Source organism: Aythya ferina (assembly GCF_964211825.1).
Source record: "Aythya ferina genome assembly, chromosome: 26".
Lineage (NCBI taxonomy): Eukaryota > Metazoa > Chordata > Aves > Anseriformes > Anatidae > Aythya > Aythya ferina.
Window position 1 is genome coordinate 4,165,069 of NC_140324.1, and position 20,369 is coordinate 4,185,437.

Consider the following 20,369-nt stretch of genomic DNA (forward strand, 5'->3'; position numbering starts at 1 on the left):
ACTGCAACAAGACAAGTAAAGGAGGCTGATGGGCTTTTTTTATTTTTATTTTTATTTTTTAGTGCTGGAATTACAATTCTGGATGGATAAACTGCCTTCCCAGATTAGTGAATTGCAAAAACACAGCTACTAGGGAATTCTTACCATATATGTGCCAGGAGAGTCTGAGATAGACCTGAATGCATAAAGATGTCCTTTACTTCTTGGCCACTCACAAAACCATCCATGTCTGTGTCTGTTTTTAAGAAAATGTCATCATATCGCACTTTCTCAGACATTGGTACTACCCAATTCACAGATGGCTGTAAAACAAAAGTTTTATATTTCAGTCAAAAGAAGATAAATAATCTTTACCGAGGCACTGATTATATACAGTTTTTGTCAGATTTGGATTTTCTGAGCACATCTCATACAATCAAATCTGGTAAACAGGTATTTTCCCTTTTCCCATGAAAGTTTTGGCTGAACGCTTTTTTATCTGAATTGTGAATTTTAATAAATTCATATTATAATAAATACAAAATAATTTTAATAATGGGAGTTTTAAAAATGGGAGTTTTATAAGGCAGATTAATTAATCCTTTAGTATTAAAGCAAATACATGAATAAAACCTTTACATGGAAAGTGAAAATTCTCCATAAAGTTTGCTACATCTCATGGTCATAGTGACTAAAATTCACATATTCTTCTTCCATTCTTACATAATTCTCTCTGCTCAAATCCTCCAAACAACAAATATTTTCAGAAAAAATGCTTACACAAGGAAGAGACCAAAAAGAAATTTTGTTTGTACCTGTGCTTGTTTGATGCTGTGCTTGGGAGACAAACTCCCTGTGCTGTTCAGGCTGTTTACACTACCGTGAGATGGAGTGGAGCGCAGGCTATCTTTTGGTGGAGGACTTGCAGGGAGAACAGGAACTGCACCAGGAAAGACGGGTGTCTTCTTTCTTTTAGAAGGTGGTATGAGAGAAGGGGGTAACAGTGAAGGAACTGGCTCTTTCTCAAGAGCTCTATAAACCAAATGCATTGCCTGCAAAGGCAAAGAGATCAGATATTACATGTCAACAATAAGAAGAAAAAAGCAACAAGATTTTCCAGCACCAGTCATTTACATATTAGTAAAACAAAAGACAGGAAGGTTAGAGATGTAAGCTAGAGCAAAACATCATTTTGAACATTATTCCTAAAAGTTTAATTTGATGACACAACCATGCGTCAGTCTGGTTTTGAAAAAGGTCATAACTGCATGTGAATGACTTAGACCTTAAAAGCAGACTGCAGGAGAAAAACCTGCAAAGCTCAAGAGACAACTGAGAACGATTTGCTCCAGCAGACACACTGTCAATTGAGAATTTAAAGCAACCTACCACAGCAAATTCGTCTTTGTCCAGGTGACCATCTTTATCAATATCACTGAGATCCCAGACCTACAACAATTACGATAAAAACAAGGACTTGAGAACAAGTTACATTCTGTGCTTTTCATGTTAATGGTCATTGTATTAAGCATGCTCTCTAACAGCTCCTAACAGATTTTTTGTGAAAATCATATTAGTTCTGTTAGACATAGCTAAGCATTCTCTCATGAAACAGACCGGATTTAGAGTTTTCTGGTAACATGAATTAAGTATTTTGTGGAAACGATGGCTCTAAGAAATTCTGCTTGCAAGAGAGGCAGGTTCATCACTATGTATTGCAATTAAGGACCCAACAAGCTGACTAAAAACATCCAGAGGTAGCTTTTGGAATTCTCCAGATGGTGTGTGCTAGCAGATCATCCCAATTTGTTTTATAAAAAAGATATTTTAGAAAAGTCAATATATTTCTAATTTGCATTTTATTCCAAAATTTCTAGTTTTCATTTTTTTCGTCAGAAAAAATACATCCACTTCTCAGAATTACTTTTCCAATTTCTTCAATCTCCTATCTTGTGTACAAACTCTTCTTGAACAAGTTTCCTGCATTTTCATCATGAAAATAACATGACAAAATATGAAGACCTTCAAGACTGAGTGCTTCACAATATTCAGGTGTAGAATTAAAACAAGTCATACTTAAATTTTACAGATAATATAGAAAGAGTTCTTCTTAAAGACATGAAAGTATATCATAATGCAGATTTTCACAGCTCTTCCATAGAATGTATTAATTCTCAACCTTATCAACATGCAGACAGTAAAGGAACATATTTTAAATTAAAGTAGGAAAATACTTGAAGGTTTGCTTCCCTTGCAAGTATACAATGGATGTGCTAAACTCAGATCTTACAAGTATTTATAAATATATGTGAAAAAAATACTTGACAATTTGACAGCTACAATAAACTAGGATGTTTTAAAGTGCTCTCTTGTACAAACAGTGGATAGATTTAATGGTATGTCTAATACCTTGCACTTGGAAAAGTGACAAAACAGTGGAATACAATGTTATTAAAGCAATTATGGTTTAGGAGAGGCTTATGTTGTTGTTGTGTCTTACTTTTTTTAATACAATCACAATCGAAATCTCCAGCTCTTAAAATGAACACAGAGATAACGAAGCCAATCTACTTTAGGGCCCAAATTACTATTATTATTCTTATTTCTAAGTGGATGACTTCAGACCCTACTTAACGTTCTTGCTTTATAGCATGCACTTGATGCAAAATCTCAGCCAAAATATGATCTATGTTGATAAGTTACACTTAAATATTTAACACTGCAACTAAAAGCTTAGTAGAGAATAGCTCCATCTAAACAGCATACTTACCCTTCCCAGGATATCAAGAGGTAGCTTTGAATTCATCAGTACTGGTTTTACTTTGTCTCCTGAAAGTAAACCATTTACTGGCAAAAGGCTTTCAAAAATACCATCAAACTTTGCTTTTTCTTCCACCTAGTTGGTAAGAAATAGCCTGAATAAGTAAAAAAGTGTGCCTGTGTGAGTGTTGAAAATGAGATCTTGCAAGAAATTAAGACTGGTCAGTAATGCATTTATTCTAAATTTCCAAGCTTTCTTGCAAGTACCACCATGCTGTATTTAAATGTAAAATCAATGGAACTAGATTTAGGAGCTTAGTTTCAAGGCTAAAGTTATGACACCTAAGAGATTTTAATGTGCAACATGTAAGACACATTTCTGTAGTGTTCTGAAAGGACAACACAATCTGATTAAAACACTCCTGACAAGATTATAAACTAGAAATTACTCATTCCAAATAATTTGTTTCCCACTTCAGAGTAGAACATACAAGTAAAAGATCAACTTTAGAAGCGATTTTGGAAAACGTTTGAATCTGAAAGTGCCTAAATACAAATATTCCAATGTATGTATCAAAAGTTACTTTATTCCAGTGATATATATTGTGTGTATCACTGAATGCTATACTAGAACATATGAACTCAAGCTTTAAATTAATACTTCAGGATGGATTTGATGAAATGCTTCACTATTCTCAGTGGGGTTCCTTATACAAACACAAAAGTGCCTACTATTAGGATTCTGGAAGAAATGTAGGCAGAAGATTAAAATTCATTGTGTCTTAAAAGCATCACACCAGGGGTTGTCAAAGGTTTGTTTAATACTTATTTCAAACATAAAACTGTAGCTCAATATTCTCTATTGTGCACTGAGAAGGAAAGACTGCAAAGGAAGGACTTTTGAAATGGGAAATATATTTGATACAAAATTGTCTCACTGCAAAAATTACAGACAAAGAAAATATTTACTTTTAAAGAATGGATGGAATGTGTTGTCTTTTACACTTACCCTAACAGCCCAGTGAGTCTCTGATGAAGGTGGCGTGATCAGCAAGGGACTGCTAGTGTCATGCTAAAATGAAAGATTTATTTTTTTTATACATACACGAACACATTTGTCTCTAATCCTTACTAAATGCTTTAAGAGACGGTTACAGGCATGAAGCTTAACTACACTGAAAAAAAAAGAAGAAGAAGAGCTGTATATATATCCAAATTAAAAAAATATGTCGTACTAACTTGTACTGTCACAGTACTTGGATGAGGACACTGTTCACTAGGTCCCCAGCCCCAGAACTAAGACAAGCTAAGGTACGGTTCCACATCAGCTTATGTAGGCAAAGCTGCAGTCATGCCCTTTACTGATGATCCAGTCCCAAAATAATCTCTTTAAAATTAATTTTACATATATATTTTTGATTAATTTAGGTTTCAGCCACATCAGCTCCCTGAACAAGCTGACCGTAGTTAAACTTGCACTAATTTTGGAGTCCAGGAAGGGGCTGGAACATATTACTCAGGAAGACAGGACGGTTGCAGACATGACTGCAGCTGTCTTAAGGAACACTCTGACAGCAACCTGAAGTCTCAGAACCATGACATTTATGAGACAGGTGATTCCAGTATTTCAGCTGAAGGTTTAGCTCTCATATAGTACATACATACATTCATGTACATATTACTTACAAATTTAGGAGGTGGCACAGTCAAGTTCAGATTGCTCAGGTTAACATCATGGCCATTCTGTGCACATGCTACAAGGCGCAATGCGACATAGAAACCCTACAAACAATAGTGCTTTCTATTAAAATAAGCAAGCAGTTTTTTCACACTCTCCAATACATACAACACAATAACAGTGTACATGTTCCCTTAAGTATGGAAAAAACAGATGCAGAGCCCCACTCAGTTAAATGCACAGCACCAACTACCTCACCACTTTTAAAGATGATTCAAGAAAGACTTTACAAAAACATGAAACAAAGAGAAAAAAAAAAAAAAAATCAAAGCTCGTTCTTAAGCAGGACTGTTCCATAGCTATTTTTAACATTTTTTCTTATGAATTAATAATATTCAGAAAACAAATGAATGATGTTCCATATCTGCATGTTTACACAGAGAATTTATATTCCAAGCCATTTTTAATAATGCTGGTTACATTTTTCCATGCAAGAAAGATTTCTAAAATAGGTCCTAAAGTCATGGTTGGTGTTCGTTAGTTTCAATGACTATATATCTATATCACATACAGTGATTATTTACAAACCAAGAGGAAAAGAAAATGAGAACAAAAGTTCTCCAGCAGCCTCACTGAGTTAATACAGTTGGATATGAGCAGCACTAGAAAAAAAAAAACTTCATCTTGTAAATGAAAACTCACAAAAAAAAAAAAAAAAAAAAAAAGGCTAAGAATAATTATTATGGATATCAGGACTTTCTTGAATCAAGAAAAGTAAGACAAGAAGTTTACAGGTACATTTTATTTACCTGTTTATCCAAGTACCCTTTCCCTTCTGGGTCAGCCAAATCCCATATCTGTGGAGATACAAAATAAAAGCCATTGTAACTTTAAAATTTAACTCAGCTCAACACTTCATACTGAATGTCTTCTTGAACTGTTCATTGCAGCTTTCAAGTTATGAAATATAATGTTATTAAATTCTCAGGTTAACAACAAAAATGTTACACAAAAGACAGTGTCCCCTTACTGAATCCAACAAAACTCAGACCAAGACCTTGGAACTATTACTAATCTGTGGTTAACATAATGTTCAAAGGATTGGGTTTACATTCCACTGCATTCACATCTGCAAACCCCTTCTGTTCAATCTTAGCTGCAGTTTAACAAGCGCGTAGATAATTACTGCACAACATTGTCTAAGTCCTTCAACTTACTTTCCCAAGGATAATATCGGAGAGACCAGACTTTTTAAGAAACAACGCCGCTTCACTTGCCCCAACTCTCCCCGTGTATGCTGGATCTACCTGAAAGACAAAAATTTACATTCAACAGAAGCACGTCTGCCATGAAAGCAGAGATGAGAAATGAAATCTCTTATCTCTAATTCAAAAGTTATACAAGCACGTGGCTACCACTCAGCAGAGAGAATTTACAGAAGTTTAGCATGGGAAAAGGGGAAGAAAAGAGAGGGAAATCTTGGGTAAAGGAAATTGTACTTTATTTTTTAATCTTTTTAAAAACCTACCTGTTTGTAATAAGTTTCATATAATGGATTTCCAGTTGAAAACTGAAAAATAGGAGAGAAGAAAATGAATTTCAATCACAAATAGCCTACCTTTACCAATTGAAATAAATAAAAAATCAGTACATACTACTTTGTGTATTACTTCTATCAAAGATTTAAAAAAATAATAATATAGTTAATTTGCTCAGATTTCAGTTACCAAGTTTGGAACAAAATGCACTGATCCCCCCAAACTTGGCAGTCAACAGACTCATCACCTTCCCATTCACCAACATTGACAATTACACTCACTTTTAACACTATACGGTACAAGGTTTTGTTGAACAGCTTTGAACTATTTGCCAAGGTATTTCAGGTGACAGTTTGAGACTTACTAATATTAAAGGTAGAGTTTTGATCATACAACTGACTTGACGACCTCCTACATCACATATATATTTATGGAGTATTTTCAGCAAACAATTATACACACACAGCCCTGCTATCAAAATATACCCGCGTCTATTTTTTTTCATGATCTTAAAAAGAAACAGAGTTTAAAAAATAGAATGAATGGTATGGTTAATTAACAGATGCTGCAATTCCCTGGCATTGCTGTTTGAAGATTTCAACTTGATGTTACCATTGCATTACAACAAAAGCAGCAAACACAAGGCCCTGCCTTAGTGTATTAAACAAGCAGATTCCTCTTCCCTCTTGCTGACATTCCAAGGAAGTGAGAGCAGAAACGCCAGAAGGGCAGACGCCCCCAAACCCACCTTCCCCTTTACCTCCTGCTCTGGGTACACAAGTTCGCGTCACACAAAGGTCACAACTCCACACTTCTGCCTCAATGCCAACAGCAAAAAAAAATTACAGCCCAACCTCCATCTCAAACAAGTCACTCCTTATGGCTGTTAGAGGCCTTAGAAAACCAATGACAAAGCAACCCAAGAGTTCAGCGACTGAGGCGCAGGGATGTTGAAACACCCCAAAGCCTGCTTGGGATGTCCTACAGGACATAAGTCAGACACCTGACGAATGATGACTTCATGCTCACTCTGTCACCTCCCAAATGCCATCTCCTTCCTCATCACCCACGGGGACTTCTGGATTTTCTGCCTACTCTGATGGGAAGGGAGACGGAAATGTGACAAAAGAAAATGAAGACTGACATGAAGTATAAAACTTCATTTGATGCAAAGAGGACCTTCTGTAAGTTTACAATAAACATGCCAAATCTTAATTTAAGGAGCTATCCCAAATAGCCAGCCTCTATTAATCAAAGGCAAGCGAGCAATGAGCTCTTGGAATGTCAATTATTCTACCTGGCTAGCAAGGTCACACGTTTTGAGTACTTTCTTAAACATCTTGAAGGCACTCCACTTAACTCCATGTGCAAAATAAGGCACTGCGTTCGCCAACATCACGACATGCTCTTGTTCTTCTGGAAGCTGCAAAGCAGTTCAGAGTAAGAAAGCTGCGACCATAACTCATAAACCTGACTCATCTTTCTGCTGGCTTGTAAATGAACGGCATAGTTAAGCCCCGCGTTCCTGTCCAAAGCAGGAAACACATCGTTCAGAGAAAAGGAGGAAATAGGAAATGGTCTGTCCATCTCTCAAAAAAATGTCGTGTGTTTTAGCCAGCTTCCACCCAGCCATACACCCCTCATTTCTCAGAAAGCTCAGAGCAGCTAGCCAGAGACCAACTCCAAGCTCCTCTAACCAATTTGGCGAGTTTCCTAGAGCACGCAGAAACTGGATTCATACCAAGACTGAGAGCAAACCGCTCCAGCAGCCCCATGGAATGACCTCACCCCGTCACCAGACGTCTTCCCATCCTCACTTGATGCTGTCAGCCACGACATTCGGCTGACTTACCTGATGGAGGCGGCAGGAATCCAGGGTGTTGTGCCTAAATGCTGCAAGGTTTCCTCTACGGCAATGCGAATGCATCCAAGTGCTGCCAGAAAGCACTCCAACGCTCCACTACTTGCAGAATTTTACAGAGCCGAAGCCTTTCTGACCGATTTACCTAAATGACTGCTTTTCTGTGACGAAGCAGACCAGACAAAATGGGCTCAACTGATAAAAATAGCATAGCCGCCTAGCCACCCATCAGCACGCGTGACTACCTCACCATCGTTCAAGATTATTCTGCGACTTGATGACATCAGCTGATAAAGAACAAACATCACACGTTAATGTTGGCAATCAGACACGTTTTGAAGGGTTCGCAGCTGATGAGTAGCTAACGGCTATAACCTGTTATACAGCAGCTCATGTGACAACACTGGTGTCTGTGCCTACTCCATCTTCCCAAAAATGTCACCTAGGACCAATGCTTTGCGCTGTCTCCCAAGCAGAAACCTCACAACTGTTGTGCCTTGCTGTTTCACCTCTAAATGATTTCCTGAGCAAATGTGAAGTTCAAAATCTCTGATGGCAGACCTGGTACACACACCCCGCAGTACACACACGGACGCGCCTCCACGTCCCTTAACACAGATCTGGGAAAAAAGGCAGGAAGGAGTAAGCTGCTGCCACCAGAACAATTATTAAACTAATTAGTTTAGTAGTATTAATAAACTGATACTAAACCAGCTCCTCTTCGCTGAGGTCACATCTGGGCCACAAAGGACCCTGCACCAGAGGAACCATTTTCTTTGTTGCCCTCCTGATTCACAACTTTCTTCTGGCTGCTCGTCACATCACAAGGTGGATGAGAATAGGTACTTTGAAAAGAGAAAAACACGGGTGTCCCACAGAGATGAAAGCCAAAAGAAGATTGCTGCTGCCCCAGAAAGATTACCTTCGCCTTTACTCTGCTTGCTGAGTATCCTGAGCTGTCTCAAAAGACAGAGCTACGAAATGATCCGCACTGTCCCAATATCTCTAACGCAACTCTCTGTAACCTTCAGAGGCTGTAAATCGCACATGCCTGCACAGTGGAAAGACTGGAGATAAGGTGGCCAAATATTCAGGAAAATAAAGTTATCAAAGGTAAATCAAAACCGGTTCCCGTTGTTATTTAACACCAAGAACTGATTTTATGTACTTGTTCTTCAACTCTTTCTGTGCTTGCACGAAGACAGCTGAGATTTGTTTTTAAGTATCGTGCATACTGTAGGTTAGACATCTGAATTTTTCCTTCACAAAAATGTAACTTCATAGAACAGGAAGAACGCTATAATTAAATTCATTTGTGAAAACAAATATAAACAAACACTTTCACCTGCCTGAATTACGCATACTGTTTATGACTCCTAGTATGTTGATTTCAATATTCTTGTATATAACTGAACGAACGTGCTTCAGCATTATGGTGCATGTAACCTGTCCTATTTCTCTTAATACCATTGTCTGGCATTTATTATAACTAGCAGATATCTTTGTAATAATCGTGTAATTGAGGCCGTTAAAAGAATTTTACTAATTCCTTGTTTACTGCCCTGACTACAGCTAAATTATTCTTGACAATTCACTATAGAAAGGAAGTAATTCTTTTGAAAACGCTTCCAATGAACTAGTTGTTAAAAAACTTCAAAATAAGACATATATATGCAGAAGGCCCTTTTTTGAGATAATGTATTATGCTATACAAGAGAAAATACCATTCATGCAATTATAATTCGCACAACAAAGCAGCACAATTTCTAGTATAATAAATATTTGATGTGTTTTTACTGATGTACTACAGCTATTCCACAACAACAACAAACTCTTCCATGTCCAGAGCTTATTTTCTACATACATTTCGCACCAGATTGCTTGACTCAAAAACTCTGGCTAATAGCTTGTATGTTCATGGATGTTCAGATGTTTCTGAACACGTTCTTTTAATTAAACAGATGTTAATCAGGACTTACTGCTTTCCAAAAGCTAAAAAGCAGTATTCTCTCTTAATAAGAGGCACTACAAATTACGTGTCATCTAAACATAATGTAGCCTCACTGAGCGAGAAATTTTCAATGTCACAAATGAGAGTTGATTATTGGATGGAAATAGGCGTATTTGAATAATTTGAACTAGTAGCAGTTGTTCTAAATGCCTGCCTGGCCTAGACACAATGCAGAAAACAGTTTTTGTTTCAAGGCATTGGAGGGATTAATTTGTTTTTATTGTTTTACAGGAAACAAATCGAGTATCTTCACAGCGCTACAAAAAAAAGAAGATGCAGCACTCAAGCTGATCAAGCTGATTCCTTCGGCGAGGAATTCATCAAAAACCCTAATGACAGCAACAACAGGATTCTGGACAAGCATCCCAAATGCCGAGGCACAGCTCAGCACTGGGGCAGGCTGACCCTGGGCAGAGCCCAGCTCCGAAGCTCGGGGTGCTCCCCTAGCCCCCCAAAGCCTGCAGCTGCCGGGTGAGCCCCTTCTTCTCCTTCCCTCATCCCGGAGCCTCCTGTGGCGCCTCCCAAACACTAAACAACAGCCGTGACACCCCGAGAGCCGAAGCAGGAACCACCCCGCGTTACAACCAGGCGAAAGGGGCGCCGTGCCTCAAGTCCCCTTCAGCCCTGCCCCGGCTCCCCCCCAACCCCGGGGCCTCCATGAGGGGAAGGCGCCGCCGCCTTTTGTGCCCCTACAGCGCCTGCCGGGCCCGGGGGGGCTCTGCCCAGCCCCAACCCGACCCACTGGGGACGACAAGCGGGGCCTGCTCCCCGCCGAGGGCCCGGAGGAGGGAGCCCCGCGGGGCAGTGCCCGCTCCCCGCTCCCCCACCCCGAGCTGCTCCCGGCCGCCGGTCCCCGGGGGCCAGCGCCTCACTTCAGCACCCCCCCCAGGCTGAGGCGCCGCAGGGCCGGGCCGGGCCGGTTACCTGCTGGCTGAGGGGGATGAGCGCCGCCATCTTCCTCCCGCTGATTCGGGCAGCGGCCGGGGCGGGGGAAAAGGCGGGGGAAGGCGGGGAGAGCGGCGGCGGGAGGCACCGCTGGGCCTCCGGGGCCTGCTCCGCCGCCGCTGCCACCACCCTCAGTGAGAGGGGCCGCGGCTTATCGGGCTCCAGCAGCCGTCCCCGCCCCGAGGAGCGGGGGTTGAGGTGGCGGTGAAGGCCCGCAGTCGGTTTAGCTCCCCGCCGTGGCTCCGCTCCAGCTGCCTCAAGCGAAGCTGGCGGTGACCCAGCTCTACGGTGGGGATGAAGTAGGGCTAGGGAAGGTAGGAGCTGCCTTAGGGAGCGTTGGTGCAGGTAACTCACTGATCGGCCTTTTAGCTGGATGAGCTGCGGCCAAGTTAGCTTTTGACTTGGTTACACAAAACCTTACGGATACAGACTTCACCCAGTTAAGCTGCCTCAGGTTTCTGATACAACATTCAGCATCAAATATAACAGGGTTAATGACTCCCTGCCTGGACAGTACAGATACCAAAGAGCAGCCTGAACAAGGCTGGTCAGTGCAGTCATATAAAAGCTAAACGAAGAGGAACTGGCGTAGGAAAAGAACTAAAAACTGTCAGTGGATTGTTTTTCAGTGCCTGTAAAAATTCTTTACTCCATAGGGTCATTGCAAGTTGTCTTACAGGGTGCAGGACTAAGATAAGTGAAGGAATTTGACCTCAATTGCACCACAGGCCAGAAACTGAGCTTCCACTGCTCCTTCCACTCCCCATTTCCTTACTACACTGAACTGTTGAGGCAGCTGCAGGGGAGCTAAGTAGCTAAGAAGTAGACAAAAAATGATGACTAGCTTCAGTTTTAGCTAAATTCATGGCATTACTTTTAAGAAAAGGAAAGAAAAAGCCCACACCTAGAAATGCAGAAGAGCAAAAAGACAAGAGAGAAGAAGGAAGGACACGTGATACAAGTGACTGAACAAAGTTAAAAGAACAAGTTACAAGAGGTCAAAAATATGCAGTGGTTCCTGGTTCAGAAATCCTTCCAAGTTTATCTTCTTAGTTTGAAGTATGTAGTGAAACACACTTTACACATCTGACATGCAAAATCCTTTAATGAAGTAACAAAACGCTCATTTTGATCTCCTCAAAATGAGCATTAATTTTAATATTAAATTATGAAAAAACTGTAAAACAGTTCCAAAAATGGTGCTTTTAATGTAACACTTAAAATGTATTTAATACAATTGCAATAAAAGGTAAATTTTTAATAACATTTAAAGTACATCATAGTACTTTGTAACAAAACTCAAAGTTCACAAAATATTTTTAAGTCCAGCCTTAATACAGCTTCAACAATGCAAATTTCAACAAGCTGTTAGCAAAACATCAAAATCTTTATAGAGATAATTGGGAAAAAAAGTGTCTTTCACATAATTAAAGCTCTTCTTTCTTGATAGAGCTCCTCATCACTCGATCTCTTTGAGATTTTCTTTTTTCCTTTATTTTTTTCTTAAACCGTTGCTCAAAGTATTTTTCTTCTATGACCCTTTCTCTCTCCTGCTCCTCCTCAGTCTGCCTGATGTTCATTTCCTTTTCGGGATCCTAATATTAAAGATTTCATTTTTGTGCACCAATAGGATCTTGCTCAGATTCAACAGAATTTTTAAGGTGTGACAATCAAGAACCAAAATAAACAATAATTTCATGTACTACCTTTGTTTCTCCCCATGTTTCATCTCCAAAGTCTTCTGCATAATCCTCATCATCTGTTATCAAGAAGTTGTCAAAAATTGTGCCAGCTCTCACCTTTGAGGAAAGAGGGGGAAAAAAAAAAAAAAAAACAAAAACAAAAACACAAGACGCCTCTTATTCCTTTATGGTTCTAGTTTCATTCTTCTAATAATGTTTGTATTATATATTTAATAGATAGAAAACACGTTAAGAACCCCATAGCTTTTTGCAGAATTTGATAAAGAATTCTCTCTGGTTTTGGAAAACTATTTTCAAGAATTGAAACAACTTAATTACACTTTAGATACTTTACTGCTCATAGAAATTTTAAGTTTCAATTCTAGCTACTGAGGAAACCTGAGGTAGAGGAATACCTCAGAAGGGCCTCCAGAGGGCAGATTTCTCCTCGTTAACCTTTGAGAAAGGAGTAACTGAGCTGCCTGAAGCCTCTGCTATGAATCCCAAGTCAGGTGGAGTAAGTCATACTTTCCAACACTCACACAGATCAGTTTAGGCCCCTTACTTATCTGTACATGGCTATGAACCAAGAAACAACTACAACAGAAGACCAATGCATTTTATTTTTTTTTAAATACTTTGCAGTTTTGTATATATATTTAAATAAAAGCAAGTTAAGAACACTGTCCATCAAAGATTCCAAAATAACAGATAATGCTTACATTCAAAGGGTAGACGAACTGCCACACATCCAGTGAGAAAAAGTTCTTTATTTTCCACTATCTGCAGTAAACTCAACTCACCTGCCAGATATCTAGTCCAATAATGCTGATGTTTTCAAAACTGTAGATATTGTAATCCGGCGAGTAATTTGGATTGTCAATCTTTGGGTGAGGCCAAACCCCTCTGTAATTTGGGTTATCAATCTGCCTTGGTTGCCACTCCCCCTAGGATAAACCGCATATTCTGAATACAGTCAGGGAAAGAAAAGTTGCTTAACATGGTATCCATAACTAGATCTACAGGACTATTTATACTCTGTATAGAGGATTCTTGATCATAGGGTAACTCCATTTTCCATTCACAGAATCATTCCAGTCTTCAGGTTTCTCAGCACTAGTGTCCATGATGTATTCAGGTTCATCCCAATCCTTAAAAAAGGCACAGAAAGGTTAAAGAAAGCAGAACTAGTGCACAGTTCAACTACATCAGTTTCAGCAGAACCCAAATAACCCTATCACGCAGAATGAGTACAGATTCAAGAGACCGTTACCTCAGGTTTGATGTCATTTGGATCATCAATTTGGATTCGATCATCCCAGTCATGGGGTTTCTTCACTGCTGGATCATTAATTTTCCTTGGTGGCAAAAAATCTAAATCATCTTCTAAGTTGCCTGATGCAGCCACTTCATTATCAATTTTTACTTCGTAAGTCTGATCTGGCCTTATAATCAAAGTATACAGATGTGTATATCCATCAACCTGGGTTTTAAAGAAAGCAAGTAAAATCTTTTAAAAGCTTTAAATACAGCTCTTTGGAACTTCCTTGAATCAGAGTTACTAGTTTTAATGGATTTTTTCCTAAACAGTAAGAAAAAAAAAAAAAGTTTTCTGTAGAGGGAAAACAGTTAATGTAATGTAGCTTCCAAGTATGTTTTCTAGCCTCCCCTTCTGGATATGAGCAAAACAAAATGGTTGCAAGAAAACAGTCCTCATCTGATTGGCAAAAGGAAATGTCACAAGATTGACTATAGTGGAATATAAAATGATTATCTAAGTTATTTACACCCCAGATAGCTGAAGCAAAGGCACATGAAGTTTGCTGCATAGCTTGAGAACAAAAATATTTAAAGTATAACTAGCAACTTGCATTTCAATCCCAGAAAAAGCAGTCTCTTTCAGAAATGCTTTAATTAAATTACAACAAAGAAATAGAAAGACATACAGTTCTTAATAACATACAGCAGCCTTACAACCTTGTTCCACCCTATATCAGGGTCAGGTGATTATGAACACAATCACTGAACTAGAAACATTGTGAATTGCAAGATATCTGATGTCCCAAAATTAACATGATTTTTAAGATATGGTGAAAGACAACTTCTCAAAGGTGATATATGCTTGGAATTGTGTTTTTAGAATTGTGGAATTTTTTGGTTTTAGTTCTTAATATTATTCTAGTTTTGTTATTTTAAAGTTTATCTATCTTTGAAATGTGCATTTACCTTACATCTGATTGGTTTCTTGATTGGGTGGGGTTTATTCTTGTAATTTAAAATAACATGGACTTTCTTTGTCTCAGATCCACAAATATCTGGCCCTACAAAGAGATAACAGGCTTTGCATCCTTAACTTGTTTTTAGAAAGATACTGGTTGTTTACTTTTCCTTCTAACACCACTAGACATCTCTCCCGTTCCAAATGATTTCTGTGGAATGCCATTCCATCTGTAATGAATGACGTGGCTTCCATTCAGAAGTCTCTAAAGCTACCTTAGAATTAGATTTTGTCTTGTCTGAGGCTTAGTTCTGTTACAGCCTTGACTCAAGAAAAGAAAAAAAAAAAAAATCCAGGCAAGATAAGTTATCTGTGGCATAAGCTGAATAACTTTGTAATCACATGACCTACATAATGACAAATTTCACTTAGATACAAACCCAGAAACTTCACCACATCACACAGGAATGTATGTAAGAGCAGATAACAGCATACAGAACGTTACTTCAAGTAAAGGTCTTCAAAAAAATCTCGCTGAGCAACTTTTATCCTATGCATGCAAACATAAAGAGCTAACTATTTGCTATCCTCTTTGCAAACATAAAGAGCTAACTGCTTACAGTCACAGCATTCTTATTTTTTATGAAGCTCGTCATTATTTTTTCCTACCATTTCAACAACCTTCCTTGAGAAGCTGCACAACAGCAGTGGCAATATTTTCATAATGCAGAATAGTAAACTCACCAAACATTATATAATAACGGGAATCTCCACTCAGGTTCTTCTGATCCAAGTCTGAGGAAAAAATCTTAATGTATCCCCCACCACAATCAATCTTTTGCTCATGTTTCACCGTATATTGAATGACCAGAGTCTTCCCTTTGTTACTAAATGGCTTAAATCGTGAGGAGATTGCATAAAATTTGGAGTTCTCACTAGTTTGAAGACCTGTAAAGATAATTAGAATAACATTCAAACATTCACTTTTCTTGCTATTTGTGGAGAAAATACTTCTATTGCCACACAGGCAGGTGCTGTAAAGACCAATCCTCAGCTCCTGAGATGGCTTCTGTGGTGTATTTTCCACAAAACCCACACACCTTTATCTCTCACTGGATCTCCGTAGAACTTCCCAGCCGTGAGTTTAAACGTCCCCAGCCTTTCCGCCTTGTACTCGGAGTGCACCCACCTCTTCTGCCAGCCAGCTGCCCCGCCGGGCGGTACCAGCGCCCACAGGGGGACACAAAATGGCCGTTATGGGGGGGGGGGACAGCATGAGGGGGGTCCCCTTCCTCCCCACCGCTCCCTCCCTCGCCCACAACCTCCATCCAGAAACTGCTCCTGGAAATACACCGCGGCCCGGGCAGCCCCCAGCAAGGCCCCAAGGAGCAGGAGCGCCCCCAGCCCCCGCCTCAAGGCGCCGCCACCGCCCGGCCCGGCCGCCATCGCCCTCACACGACGGCGGCCTCGCGCCTCAGCCCAGAGCAGCGCCGCCGCTTCGCGCCTTCGGGGCCCGCCCGTTCTACAGCGGGCTCTGATTGGCTAAGCATCCCCCCGCTTCTTGTTAGCCGCCACTCGATTGGTTTAGCCTCCCCGAAGGAGGAGCGGCTTGCACGTGCTCGCGCGGCGAGATGCATGCTGGGGCTTGTAGTCAGCGCTCTGACTGCCGGGCAGCAGCATGCCTCATTGTGATTGGCTGTTTGAGCTCAAGGCTCGGCGGCGGGCTGGGGGGGTTCAGCGCTGAGCCAATGAGGGGGCGGGATATTGGGGGGTGGGTGTCTCCGGGATACGGCCCCGCTCAACCGCCTCAGCGCGTCCCGAGATGGCTGCGAGCGCTCGGGCGGGGAGGGCGCCGGTGGGCGGCGAGCAGGTGAGGGCCCGGCCTCGACAAGGGGGTCCCCGGCCGGTGAGGAGAGCCCTCAGCGGAGGAGGGGCGGGAGGAGGCGGCCAGAGGGCCGGGGGGAGCGGGTGCCGGGCCGTGCGGCTCTGCCTCTGAGGGCTCGGCCGCGGGAGCCTCACTCCGTGTCCTCCTCCGGGCAGGGGCACGGCGATGCGCAGCGCTGGAGAACCGCCGGGCCTTCCTTGCTCCTTCCTCGCTCCGGCAGCGACCTCCGTGTGGGAGAGGTGGGGTTGGAGGCGGCTGGAAGAGCGCCGTGGCACCGCAGCAGGTTCCTCAAGGTGCAGGATGTGGAAGTTCGGGGAAACCAGCGGTGCCAGGCGCTGGGAGGCGCCGTGCAGGCAATGAACAGAGGCGTAGCAAGGAGCGCACCGGGTGGCACTGCCCACACGCGATCAAGCTCAGCGCTGAGGAAGGTGGCACAGCTAGAAAGCAAAATCATGAATCGGAAGAAGCAGATGGCATTGCAAAACGCTGACTTCAGGCAGAAGCCTTTGGATGAAGAACACCTCTCATCTGCTTCCAGTCTTGAGCGCAGTGCAAGAGGCAAGAAATATCTGAAGAATTACACTACAGCCAGTAGGAACACAGCCATCAGTAATGCCTGTCCTATGGAAGATGAAAGCATCCAAAGCCCAAAAAAGAGTGGTACGGTTAAACAAAAGCTTGGTTTGGATACAGGCAAAAAGGAAAAGAGAGAATTCACGGAGAACTCTCTGGAGTTTCCCAGTGGAAATGAGAATCGGAGGGTTGGTACAAGTGATTCTAAGTGGAGTGGAAAGGTAAATACAGTCTTCACTGGATTATGTTGTTCACACTTTTATAAGGTATTTTTAATTGGTATGTCACTATTTATTAACAGCAGAAAATAGTGTTTAATACTGTGTTTGTATCTTGCTTGTGATGTGTTAGCTTCAATTCACACTAAAACTACTGGGTTTACCCATTATAATCTCTTTCTCTTTTTGGTGATCCACATACAGTAAATGAAGTAACACATAAATCTCTTTTTTGTGTTCTTTAAAAGAGTAAGGCTCCCGTTTCATTAGGAACATCTCCTCCGTCTCATAAGGAAATTTCACTGACAGAGGTATCCAAAGCACCTTCTCGTCACAGCAAAGACTTAGAGAAGAATGTTTTTGGTACAGTTGATTTATTGACACCTCCACCAGCCAGCAGAAACCTGTCAGCACTACGTGGTATGAAATCTCAATCACCATCTTCTTCTATGAAAGACAATACTGTAAAAATGACCTTGCCCAGAACAGGCAACGCCAAGCAAACCCAAATATCACTTGGAAGTGATGGAAGTGAAATAAAATCTTTAGATGATTTATTTTCAAAAGCATCTGATGCAGAAGATTCAACCAGCGTAAGCTCAAATGGTAAGCTTTCCCAGGTGTTGTCTTGATAGACCTGGCACAAATTGTACTAATGATCTACTAATAAGCACGGGCAAATACTTGCTTTGAAAGAATTCAGCAGCCTAATTTAGAATTTAGAAAGAGCCATTGTTAACTTAAAGATTTAAACAGTGACTGCGTACTATTACTTCTTAGTATTACACTTTTTTTTTCTTTTTGTCACTTAATGGATGTGTACTGTAACTTTCATGTGAGGCCTCATGGTGGTTTGTCGCTCAATTGCAGACTTCAGGCTGAATATCCTGAGCCTTGATGATTTGGCATCAAATATCACCAGTGAGATGGCAGAATTCAAGCAGAAAGTAAGTAGAAGTTCCATACTAGTTCATATCTCTGTTCTGCCATCGTTTGGTGAAGGGTGGAGGTTCTAAAATAAATACTTCTATTCTACCCATAAGCTATCAGAGATGAGCCTGGCTCACTAGCTGTAAAGTTAGGTCAGGATTTTGCAGTCTACTGCAACCTGACCAAATTCTTTTTGTGTGTGTCTTTGCATTTCCTTACTAAACTGACAACAATGTAAAGCTTGCAAAGTGACACAGAAAAGCAACGTTTTTATCTCCTAATAAAGGAGTAGCTGACTGTCACATGCAGTGAAAATGATAGAGATTAAGGCGTGTTATGGTTACGTACTGCTGATTCCTCTAACATACAGCTGTTTGATTTTACAGGGGGCAGACATTGAAATTACTCAAGAATCAAACAGAAATCCAAAAAAAGATACATTCCAGGTGGAAAAGGACCAACTCTCTCTTAAAATAAGTACAGTAACTGGTGTGAGTAATCCTGAAGGGGATACTGAAAAAAATGTGACTGAAGCTGATATCTCTGAACATTTAGGTGAAGTTTCTGCAGATTTTTCTAGACAGGGACAGGATTATCCTGATCGTGATGAGAGAACTGTTAATTCAGAATATTCTGAAGACTTTGAAAAGTCTCTGTCCGCAACAGATGGGGAAGCTGTATCAGAAATGTCAGAGGAACATTCTGAGAGTAGCACGTATTCTGGAAAAGACCCATCTTCTTCAACATCAACACCTTTGCGTACTAGAGAGAGGCACAAACGGGAGCACAGGGTGACCGTAAAAGAAACAGCAGTTCAGACAGTGGATTCTCCCTTCACCTATTGCTGGTCAAAGAGTAAGTTCATGTTTAAGTCAACATACTGCCCTCTTCAGTCTTGAGCTTTTTCACGTGTTATATTTTAACCTAGTCAGCATTAATATATAATTGTTAATTCAAGTACTGATGTTTTGAAGGACCGATAAACCAAATTCTAACACTGAACCCTCCAAAGCCAGTAACTAATTCTATCCTATACACAGCAAACACTGCAGTACTTGGCCCGCCTGTGGGAAACAGCTACATTGATCCAGTACCTATTGCCAGTCACATCATCAGCATGGATGCAGTAGAAGGTAATGAAAAACATACTTCTTAATGCTATTTTACTGTGTTTTAAATTCTTACTCAGGTTGTTTAGCACTTACTAGCTGACTGTAATCTGTTACTAAGCATGCACTCTTCTTTCTTGCAGCCTTGACAGCATACAATCCATCAGTGCTTGTTTTAAATGCCATGCTAAAACAGCACTTGATGTTGACCCAGCAGTTTGTGGAGAACATTCAGCACCTTCATTTATGCCTGGTGGAGTCATTAGAGAATGAGAAGTTCCACTATCACACACTAGAAGAGGCTAAAGAGGTATGATAGACTAGATAGCAGCCTAGATAAGAGTAAATGTATAGTCCTTTCCAAACAATTCTAATATTTGCAGCACATAGTTTTAATTGTATTAACAGTGAATAAATTAATAGTAGAAGACTGTATTATTCATCCCTCTATTAAGAGCAAGCCAAGTATTTATGTAAAAAAGACAGAACTAAAGTCTTATTGGAAGCCATAGTTTGAAAAGAATAAGTTTTCTACTCTACCCTTTAGCTGTTCACAAATGAGGAAGGATCTTTGTCATGTTACAATGGAAGCATCAGTTCCTGTTGCTAGTAAAGTGCAGGTAGCGTGACACAAAGATTATATATGATAAATATCTACACAGATAAATGGTGTATTAATTCTTTTGCAGTACATCAAGAATCACAAATCTCCACCTCTAACACTTGAACAAGCACGCAAAGAAATTCAGAAAGCACAGGAGGAGAAACTACTGTGAATCTATCAGCAATACGTAAAATTTACCTTTACAAAGCTCAAGCTGCAACAAGAAGCACTTTCAAACTGTACCGATAAAGTTGTAAACTGTACTAGAACGATTTGTACCAACTGTTTGGTATCTTGTAATATATAATTTATTTTCCTGCATCTGTGGGTTGTTTTTTTGCTCCTGTATATGATGGAAGGATAGAGATGCCATCAGTC

At 40.6% G+C, this 20,369-nt stretch overlaps 3 protein-coding genes across 11 annotated transcripts in view; 1 reads left to right on the plus strand and 2 right to left on the minus strand.

Moving 5' to 3' along the window:
• EPS15L1 (epidermal growth factor receptor pathway substrate 15 like 1) overlaps positions 1-10,900 on the minus strand; it is a 42,338-nt gene extending 31,438 nt beyond the window's left edge. For 2 of the 9 annotated variants that reach the window (XM_084498797.1, XM_084498792.1), the window contains exons 1-11: positions 7,808-7,998; positions 7,253-7,378; positions 5,942-5,987; positions 5,635-5,720; positions 5,227-5,274; positions 4,426-4,521; positions 3,749-3,811; positions 2,750-2,875; positions 1,369-1,428; positions 795-1,031; positions 145-302 (exon numbers count right to left, since the gene is read on the minus strand). In XM_084498797.1, the coding sequence (XP_084354923.1) occupies positions 145-302; positions 795-1,031; positions 1,369-1,428; positions 2,750-2,875; positions 3,749-3,811; positions 4,426-4,521; positions 5,227-5,274; positions 5,635-5,720; positions 5,942-5,987; positions 7,253-7,378; positions 7,808-7,882 (1,121 nt within the window). In that variant the 5' untranslated portion in view covers positions 7,883-7,998. Of the gene's footprint in view, positions 1-144; positions 303-794; positions 1,032-1,368; positions 1,429-2,749; positions 2,895-3,748; positions 3,812-4,425; positions 4,522-5,226; positions 5,275-5,634; positions 5,721-5,941; positions 5,988-7,252; positions 7,379-7,807; positions 8,008-10,751 lie in introns of those variants that run through there. The other 7 variants (XM_084498793.1, XM_084498794.1, XM_084498796.1 and 4 more) reach the window with 7 other exon arrangements.
• Positions 10,901-11,859: 959 nt separating this feature from the next.
• Positions 11,860-16,118, minus strand: CALR3 (calreticulin 3; the record flags this gene model as incomplete). Its single annotated transcript, XM_084498409.1, has 9 exons — positions 11,860-12,367; positions 12,479-12,571; positions 13,258-13,401; positions 13,492-13,605; positions 13,728-13,937; positions 14,681-14,775; positions 15,417-15,620; positions 15,773-15,928; positions 15,995-16,118. 9 exons carry the CDS (start codon positions 16,116-16,118, stop codon positions 12,200-12,202), a joined length of 1,308 nt encoding a protein of 435 aa, XP_084354535.1. The 3' UTR covers positions 11,860-12,199.
• Positions 16,119-16,461: 343 nt separating this feature from the next.
• On the plus strand, positions 16,462-20,312 carry LOC311424031 (uncharacterized protein C19orf44). The gene is made up of 8 exons (XM_084498805.1): positions 16,462-16,542; positions 16,713-17,351; positions 17,597-17,954; positions 18,219-18,295; positions 18,665-19,133; positions 19,319-19,411; positions 19,531-19,697; positions 20,077-20,312. The coding sequence occupies exons 1-8, from the start codon at positions 16,495-16,497 to the stop codon at positions 20,161-20,163; spliced, it is 1,938 nt and encodes a 645-aa protein (XP_084354931.1). The 5' UTR covers positions 16,462-16,494; the 3' UTR covers positions 20,164-20,312.
• Positions 20,313-20,369: the final 57 nt, after the last annotated feature.